General features: G+C 43.0%; 1 protein-coding gene across 2 annotated transcripts in view; it reads left to right on the forward strand.

Moving 5' to 3' along the window:
* FTCDNL1 (formiminotransferase cyclodeaminase N-terminal like) overlaps positions 1–6,248 on the forward strand; it is a 77,452-nt gene extending 71,204 nt beyond the window's left edge. For both annotated transcript variants that reach the window (XM_045559953.1, XM_045559954.1), the window contains one exon: positions 5,900–6,248. In XM_045559953.1, coding sequence (XP_045415909.1) covers positions 5,900–5,910 — 11 coding nt within the window. In that variant the 3' untranslated portion in view covers positions 5,911–6,248. The remainder of the gene's footprint in view (positions 1–5,899) is intronic.
* The last annotated feature ends 3,799 nt before the right edge of the window (positions 6,249–10,047 follow it).

Genomic DNA, 10,047 nt, shown 5'->3' on the forward strand with positions numbered 1-10,047 from the left:
TACATTATTTCATTTGATTGTTATATATAACATATAAGATGAAATATGTTATATACAATTGTATGATAAATATAATTGTACATATAATATATATAACATAGGCAAATTTTTTTTTTATCATCATTGTACAGATGAGGTACCTGATAGTCAAAGAGTGTATAATACCACACAATAAAGGGTAACATTGCAAAAACTCATTCATTCATTTACTTAGTCATTTACTTGTCAAATATCTATTTTTGCTACTTCATTGGGCCAGACACTATTCTAAATTCTGGAGAGATAGCAGAGAACAAGACTGAAAAAATTCTAGTTCTCCTGGAGCTTATATTTTAGTAGGGGAAAGGTAAGCATTAAACAAATAAAGGAAAGATAACGTGAGATAGTAAAACAATGTTAAGAAGAAAATAGATTGCCTTTGATCGGGTGGTGAGAGAGGCCTCTCTGAGAAGATGACAAGTGATCTGAGGCTTGAGAACAGTTGGAACCAGACATGCGAAGACCTTGGGACTGAGCACTCCACAGGAAGGGAAGAGAAGGTGCAAAATCCTGAAGACAGGACTCAGGAAGCCAGTGTCGCCATAGTGTCGTGCATGAGGATGTCGGGGTTTGGGATTTTACCCTACATACAAACTCATAAATTAGCCTGTTACTATTTCATGGATGCTGGGAGAAGACATGAGACTCCTGGGTCAGATTCATAGCACAGAAAGCAATATTGAGCATCATGTTTTCATCAGTTTCCTTTGTTCCCCAAGTCCTACGGCGGCAACACAGACTGGCCAGGTGGATGCTGTGTATTCAGAGAGATTGTGTCCAGCTGAGGAACACTGAGCTCAAGAACCCACTGACTGAGCAAGTGGTAAGCAAGACTGCTCTTTTTGTCCTGGAGAGAGACATTATCTCATCCAACTGGCCTGGGTCAAGGGCGGCCAGGACCTTGCATTTTCAGTGTGCCCAATGTGAACAAGCAGGATGCTTAGGTCCATGGCCAGCTGTCTCTTCTAACAGAAAGGCAGAGCATGCAGAGAGGCAGGCTTGGGTTGTGAAGGACCTAGTGTGGCTCTGGCCAGGATTCATTCAGGGATGGCACGGGACTTCATTTACCAGTTGCTGGCTTTACACCAGTATTCATGGATATCTACAGGCTTCTCACTCTGTGCCGTGAGCAGGTAGGGTACTGGCAGGACACTGATGGCACAAAGGATTAACAGAAGAAGAGAGTAGTGGAGGGACTACTTGCAGAGGTGTGGGCTGGGTCAAAGGCACAAATAAGAGAGTCCCCAGAGAGCTTAGAGCCTCGGAAGAGGACTGCCAGGAAGCCACTGCCAGCAAGACAGTGAGGGAGCAGGACAGGGTGGAGAGGTAATGCCCCAACCTCTCTTTCTCCTCCAAATACTAATCTCTCCTGCCCTTATTCCCATTGGACAAACCCAATCGAAGCCCAAAGACAAGGGCTGCTGGGAGGTCAGTGTCCAGGGGCCAGAGCAAGGCAGGGAAAGATGCAGAATGGATCTGGGTGGCTCACGGAAAATAACCAGCACACAGTATCATTGTATAAGACAAATAGAAAATTAATCCATATCCAAAATTGTTAAATTCTAATAGAGGATATATTGCATTCATACTTATAAAATAATATTTTTTCATATAGTCTTTAAATTCACTTTAAAGGTATACAATAAAAGCATTTAACTCTGTTTTTTCATAATTAATTTCCTTATAAAATTGGGTACCTTCATCCACTTGTATACAAGGTGCTAAAGGCATTTGTTGTGTTTATACTCAGGAAGGAGCCCTTGCCTAAGGGACAGGAAAACTGGACTCTAGTCCCAAATTTATCATTAATTGGTTATAAAATAACAGGGTTGTCGTTGGAAACTGGTGCTCTTTCCAGCTCCTTGTTGTGTTTGAATACTGCATTTGCTCAAGAAAGCAGGACTTTCTTATGTGGAAAAATTGAACTTTCTAATTAGCTTTGCCTTGTTCTTTGCTTTTTAGTAGAATGGGTTTTTTCTTTGTAGTTCTTATTTAATCAAAGTTCTTTCTTATCTATCCCTCTCACCCTGAATTCTGGTTTATTCAGATTTTTCTGTATCTTGGTCAAAACAAATCCAGATTCATACCTGATACAAGATACTTCTTTTTCTTAATTTTTTTTAGATGATACATAACATTGAAGATATATGGAGTAATGCACACAAATCCCTACTTTTTCTGTTAGAATCACAACATGATACTATCATCACAGCTCTCTGACACGACACCATCTATTAATATATGCCCAGTACAATTACAAACTCACTGCATGTGTGGTTCTGGAAGAAAGCATTCTGCCAGGGCAGGTGGTCATGTGATTTATGTTCACACACTGATGCTACTGAAATCAGGGACATGAAGATTCACTTAAATTCAAGCCCCTGGAAAATTTTAAGGGGCAACTTATTTTATTAGGTCTGTAAACTTTTTCTTTAAATATAGTTTCTTACAAGATGTCTGTAATGACTGCCAAATAAATAAATAAATACAGTAAAAAAATACGTAGCTTCCTACAGCCATAGCAATATTTAAAGACAAGAAATATCATGCAAGTCATTTGTCCTAAGATGACTTTACTAACTAGCTCTTCAAAGGATATACGTATGTGTGTGTATATACGGATATATGCTTCTGTTTATTGCTTTGGTCAGATTTGTTAAGTTACCTGATTTTCACACCAAGTCTCTGGCAAGAATCATAGCATGATAAAATGGAATAAAAAATTTGGGGTTAACTGGCCCAGTTTCTTTGGCAAGTGAGAAAGGTGAAGTCCAGTGGAGCAGGGACTTGCCCAAGGCAGCACAGTTGGTGGTCTTGAACCCAAATCTCTGACTCTCACGTAGTGCTCTTTCTTAAAATGGAAAAAAAAAAAAAGAGGGAGGAAGCCATAGATTTCCTGGGGGAGGGGCCTGAGTGCCAGACCCTGGCGCCTTCATCAACAAGGAGGATGACTGGGGTGACCGAGGCCGCCCTCCTGGACTCTAACCTGGGAGGCCCCTACCCAAGGAGGCAGCAGCGGGCGGGTTGACCTCAAAGGAAGAGCGGAGCCCCCAGACCCGCCCCTGCCGGAGAAGACACCGTGAAGACCCCCAGCCCGGCCGCCTAGGAAGCCGGGGAAGCCGAGACCAAGGGGCACAGCTAAGGGGCTTGGTGGGGAAGGGGAGCAGGGTGGGAGTTGCAGTTGGGGGATGTGGTGGGGCTTGACCAGAGGGGGCTTTGCCTTAAAAAAAAATTAAGGAGATGGTGGATGGTGGGTCTGAAAAAAAAGAAAGGTTTCACAGATAACACCTGTATGAGTTCTTGTTACAAAAAATCAAATGACAAAGAAAATGCCACCATGTCCGTTGACCACCATTCCAATCCCAGTGTTTCCCCCAGAATTAAGCACTGTTGTCAGTTGATGTGTGTACTTGGAGTCCAGACTTTTTGCTGAATGCCGCACATATACATAGATACATACTTCCATGTAGAAATACATATAGAGAAATATGTGTGTTTAGAAATATATGGTATTGTTCTGTCTTTTTTAACATAAGTAGGCCAGGCATGGTGGCTCACGCCTGTAATACCAGCACTATGGGAAGCTGAAGTGGAAGGATCACTTGAGGCCAGGAGTTTGAGACCAGACTGGGCAACATAGCCAGACCTTGTCCTTGTCTCTACAAAAAAAGTGTTAAAATTATAAAATAAAAAAAGAATAGACATAAATATTATACTGTACACTTTTGTTCTTCAATATTTTTTCTGGATCAGCACCTTTCTACCCCATTCTTTTAAACTACTGGTTAACTTTTCCTAATACGAATAAGCCATGGTATGTAATGGACAGTTAGGTTGTTTCCATTTTCCCTCCATTACAACGTTACGACACGGTGCTTCTCAAAATTCAGCGAGCATCAGAATCACCCGAAGGCTTGTTAAAATAGATTCCTGGGACCCATCCCCGAATACTCTGATTCAGTAGTTCTGGGGTGGGACTCCTCACCCCATTTCTAACATTTCTAACAAGCTTTCAGAGAATGCTAATCCCAGGGGTCCAAGGACCTCACTTTGATGAGTACTGCTGTAATGAATATCAATATGTTGGCGTCTTGTAACATTTGTGAACGTTCCTGCACAGGAGTGAGGGGAGGGAAGAATTTGCTGAGTTAGAGGGCATGTGCCTTTTAAATTTATGAACACTGAGAAATCATCCTCCAAAGTGGCTATACAGCTTACATTCCCCCTGCAGCGTGTGAAGTATGAGAGTACCTGTTTCCCCAATTTTTTTGTGAGAATGGTCTCTTGCTTTTCCCTGATCACCAGTGAGGTTCATAATCATTTCATAAGTATGCAGCCCATCTGAATCTCCTCTTCTATGAATTATATATTCATACCTTAAGCATATTTTTAAAATAGATCATTGATTTGTTTGTTTTTCTCATTGATTTATAGCAATTTTAAAATGAATATATTGAATATTAATTCCTTGCCTGTTTTATATGTCTGAAAATGGTATTTTTTTTCTAGTTCTCTTTCCTCTATATAACACAGTTATTACTGTACTCCTAATTTTGTAATGTTACCTGAATGGCACTGGTCCCTCTGAGGATCATAAAAATTCTGGAATGAAACATTATTTTCCTTTTGGACCCTCAGTTCAGATCCTGTGCCTGTACTGCTGAATGCTGGCTAGTAGTCAGCACATTGTGGAGAACCTGAGAAAGGGAATAGGGTGCACACTCCCCCAATCCCTAATAGCCGAAGGAAGGTCCCTCATGGAGGAATACCCTGAACTAATTTAAGGGAGTAAGACTCACATATGTAGTTGAAATAAAGCAACCTCTATTTTGTCAAAAAAAGAATTTCTGTAAGCTCCTGAGTAAAAGTTCTTCTAAACCACTTTGACATAGGATTATTCTCTTTTGACATATTATAAACATTAAAGAAAATTTAATGCCCATCTGGACAGTTAGTTTTTGCCAATTGCTACCACCACCAGCTGCAAAACTACACTGCCTACAAGCCATCCAGCTGCCATGCATGCTCCGTGCCAAGAGAGAGCAAGCTGCCAACGCTGCTTCAAGTGGCTGGGCTGGTTTGCAGCCAGGATTTGAGGGAGGATGTGCTGTGAAACACAGTAGTCAGGACTCGGATTTTCAATGAATGTTATTTGTGTTTGCTTTTTTTTTCTGGTCATCTACTGTGGGAGGCTGCTGAGGACACCATCCCTTTCCTGGAAATGGCAGCAAAACATGTTGATCCTTCTTCCTCTGCCTTTTATGTACTTGCTGGCATCCTTTGCGTTCACATTCTGCTGCCACACAGGCATTAGCTGGAACCGCCTGGAGCTGCAGAAAATGGTGTCATCTCTCCAAGGCTGGGTTTCCCCAGCTCCTAATCTCTCTCCCCATCTCTGACAGCACCCCTCTCCTTGGAGGTTTTTTTTTTTTTTTTTCTTATTTGTTTGGCATTTATTTTCTCACGAAATAGCAAAGAGAAACTGCTTCCTCAGCTAGCGTTTTCCTAGAAGTGTTCTCATATTTGTGTACTTGGGTTCCAAGCACTCCTGTGGTGTGGACGTTTCCCCTTAACAAAGAAGAGGTTCTCCTTCCTTCCTTTTAGGAGCAAATCATTTTCCAGTTCATGAGATAAATTCTCCATTGACATCTTTAGTAGGTTGTATCAGTGTTTGCCAAATATTCCGTTTTATTTCCCCGTCATGTTCTCTGCGGGAGGATTGATTATTCATCCCCTTCTCAGGAGAAGCCATGGGACTCACTTTGGCCAATAAAATGTGGCCAGAGCAATGTGTGTGACTTCCATGCAGTAGTTTCAAGAGCCAAGTTTTGGGTTGAAATGTTTCTTTTCTCTCTGCCAGAAGAACAGTGATGTGGAGATGGAGACTGCTCCGCCAGCCTGGGTTCCGGAATGAAGAGGACATGGAGCAGGCACAGCTGACCGGTGATGGACATTTGGCATAATAAACATCAGTCTGGGCTGTTGAAACCACTGAGATATTAGGAATTATTTGTTACTGCAGCATAACCTAACCTATAGTGACTGATACAATATCCTTTCATTTATAAATCTACAATAAAATATTCTAAGAAACGTATCGAGATTATGTAGTAGAACATGGAATAGGAAATCCTAGACAGTTACCCTTAAAACTAGGCAGTGCTGCTTGCCTGCTAATGTGTATTTGGCCAGGTTAACATATTAAACTTTCACCTGCCCACTTTAAATGCCAGATTGTTTCCTGTTCTCTATACTACAATTTCATGTCAAGGACACCTAATATCACCCAAATGAAATGCCTACTTAGAGAAGCAAATTTACCATAAAAGGCAAGAATAAGAGATTTTTCTTTTAGTCACTGTTCTAACACATTCACTATCCTCTTCATTTTGGTATGTATTTGAGAGTTGATGCCGTACAACTGTTTTTCCAAATTGGTCAAGTCTAATTTTATTTTCACACATGTAAAAAGATCAGCTCACTTTTTGAATAGCAGACCCTCTTATTTTATAAATTATTATCCCTTAATAACAACAGAAGCTATAAATAATATTTATACCGTGCCAACTGTTAACAAAGATCTATTCAAAGTGCTTTACCTCTTTTTACATGCTTAATCCTCAGAGCAAACGTGTGATGTATTATCATCCCTCATTTATAAGTCAGGAAATGGTGGCACACAAAAGTTCAGTAACTTACCAAGTTCCCACCATTAGGGAGTGGCAAAGCTTGGATTTGAACCCAGGCAGTCTAGCTTACTGCTTCTGCAATGATTGTACCAATGATAATGATAAAAGTAACAATAGCAGCAGCGAACACCATGAAGTATTAAGTAACAGTCACATGCAGGTACAATGTACCATGTTATGTCCATCATTTGTGATCCCTGAAATATGTTTTACAATAATTTAGGAAATTGAGGCTTGAAGACATGATGTGACTTGCCCAGTGTCACATCAGTGGTGAACCTGAAGTTCAAGGCCAGATGTATCTAACCTTAAAGTCTGATCTCTCTTCACTTGGCCATGCTGGCTTTCACGTCCTCTCTACCTTAAAGCAGGGTGACAGAGTGAAGGGGTTGCTTTTAGCTGAGCAGATTTTTATGGCTTTATGTATCAAATACAGTAAGTAGCATAATAATGAGGTCCCTATTTCTGGAAATGTAGATTCTGAGCAGGAAAGATAGAAACCCACTTATCAATGACGTGAGGAAAGTGTACATGCATCACATGGGAGTATGGACCAGGTGCCCAGGAACGTCCCCTCTTGCCCCAAGCTTCTATGAGGTGACAGCCCTGCCGTATTTCTGTAGGAGGGCTGCGATCATTCCTGCTCTTTTAGAGACGTGAAATTGAGGTTAGAGTGGCAAAGTGCCTCAGGCTGCCTGACTCTGATGTTAGTTGTGGGGCTGGTAGTAAAACTTGGGTCCTTTTCCTCAGAGATCACACTCTATATGATGGATTTCACAGTTTGGACCATCTGGGAATGTCTTTTGCAGAGATTTCCAAAATCTGACTGGAATTTTCTACCATTGAAAGTGTTGAAACTGTTATTAAAAAGAAATATTAGAAAAATACATAGAGTTTTAAGTTGTGCATGTGTTTTAATTTTTAATTGATGGCAGCTAAGGATGGGGCTACAGAAGTACATGGACTCAGTTTGTGAATCACTACGTGTCTGGACTGCAGAGAGCAGTCACGACGTTCCTAAGTCCCCAGCCTGTGGACAGGGTTGTGGGAAGAGTCCACCCTTGTTCCTTTACCCCTACACCTCTAAGATGGGAAGGGATGGAAAAATTTTAAGGCTCTGGAGGATTCCTAAGAAACAGTTTGTATTAGTTATGATATAGCTTAAAATAATGGCTTAAATAAGATAGAAGTTCTTTATTTCTTATATACTAGCTCAGGCATCAGCCCTCTGGCCTGGAGTGGTGGCTTCTTCCATCTGCACAGCCACCAACACTGGCATGTGGCCTTTTTCTCTTCCTGCAGCATAGCTTACCACTATTTCCACAGTTCAGCCCGTGGAAAAGGAGAAAGGGGCGAGGGGAAGGAATGCCGCCTCCCTCCGGGGCATGATCTGGAAGTTTCACACATTCCTTCCACTCATCCCCTTGGCCATAACTTGGCCACATGGCTCCACTCAACTCCAAAAAGGGCTGGGAAATGGAGTCTGTATTCTGTGTCCAAGTGCCCAGCTAAAAACTATTATTTACAGAAGAAGGGGAGAACGAATTTTGGGGGACAGTTTTCAGGCTCTGCCACACCTCTGCTCCCTCGTCTGCTTTCTCTCTCCTCCTCCACAGGCAGGTCCCAGGCCCTGCTCTAGCGTAACCTCGCCCGGGGCACTGTTGCCCGTGGGGCTGTTTTGATATCCCTTTTATAAAGGCCCGTTCATCTTGGAGGAGTGGTATCTCCAAGGAAACACTGTCCTGAAACCAAGAGTAATTAATAAATAACTCAAATCCTTAACTTAACTTTTTTGGATAAATATAGAAAGATCCCATCATAATCCACAGTGAGTTTTAAATTCCCTTTTTCCTCCTCCCTGGTTTTCTATCCACGAAGGCTGCTCCAGAGCTTCTTTCCGGCAACTCCTTTCCCCACAAATAATCTCTGAGTGTTCATCCTTAAATGGCTTCCTCTCTCTCCTGTTTTTTTATTTATATATCTCAACTTAATCTATCTCCCTGTAAGTGAGCATCTCTCCTCTTGAAAGGCGACAAGCCGAAGGGGAGAAGGTAATCACAGATTCCTCGTATCTGGCTGGAGAGGCGGGTAGCAGAGAATACACCGTTGTGACTCAGGCGATCACGTCTGGCCCATCACACTGGTCTTCCAATCTGTGTTCCACACAGGGGTGGCCAAAAGCATTTTAAATATATAAATCAGGATAACATCATTCCTCTGCTTAATGCACTTCATTGGCTTCTCACGGTACTTGGAGGAAAAGCACCATGCTCTGCAGGGCAGCCGGGCTGCTGTGCCCCGCCGGCGCCCAAGGCCTCAAGCCCTCTGCCTCTCACCCCTTCTGCTCCTCGGAGACCTTCCCACCTCCGGCCTCACACCTGCTGCCTCCTCTCCTGAGGTGCTCTCCCGAACTCGGGCAGCTCCTGTGGGCTTTTCAGTTTCTCTAAAATGTCTTTCCAGAGATGGCTTTCCTGACCTCTCATCCCGTAATGAGACGGTTATTTCCTCTAACGGGACACAGCAGATACCACCACATACGTGTATCTGTCTTTATTGGTGCAATTCCTGAGCCCTTCACTACAGTGTAAGCTCCAGGAAGGCAAGGCCCCGTTTCACTCCGCACTGTGCACCCGTGCCCTCAGCACTGTTAGGGAGGATGAGATGCTTCCTATAAGCTTCTTATTAGCTTGGCCATTTCTCTGTTTTAAGCACAGGATGCAGAGCCGGCACCCCAGTCTGGACTGGTTAGCAAATGCTCATCTCACTCTCCCTGCTTCTTTTCCGTCTGCTTTCTGCTCTGCTCTGCTCTGCAGCCGAGGACATGCTGCTCGGTGACCAGCTACTCGTCAGGAGATGCTGCTGTGTCAGAGGGAAACCAAGGCTCACCCTTTCTCAAAGCTTGGTAGGTCCCAACCACTCAGACATGCTAAGCTTTTGGATGGAGTGGTGTTGTAGTCAACACTGTCATTGGCGTATGTGTTAGGGTTCTTCAGATAAACAGAACATGTATACATATATGCATATAGAGGTACATACACACATATACATATATACACACATATGTACATAGAGAGAGAAATATTAACGTTAAGGAATTGGCTCACGTGGTTATGGAGGCTGGCAAGTCCAAAATCTGCAGGGTGGGCTAGCAGGCTGGAGACCCAGGGAAGAGCTGCCGCCGCATTGGAAGGCCGCCTGCTGGCAGAATCCCCTCCTGCTCAGGGAGGTCGGTCTGTTGTTCTCCCAGGCCTTGCCTTCCACTGATTGGACGAGGCCCACCCACACTGCGCAGGGCAGTCTGCTTTGCTCACAGTCCACC

Source organism: Lemur catta, chromosome 8 (genome assembly GCF_020740605.2).
Source record: "Lemur catta isolate mLemCat1 chromosome 8, mLemCat1.pri, whole genome shotgun sequence".
Taxonomy (NCBI): domain Eukaryota; kingdom Metazoa; phylum Chordata; class Mammalia; order Primates; family Lemuridae; genus Lemur; species Lemur catta.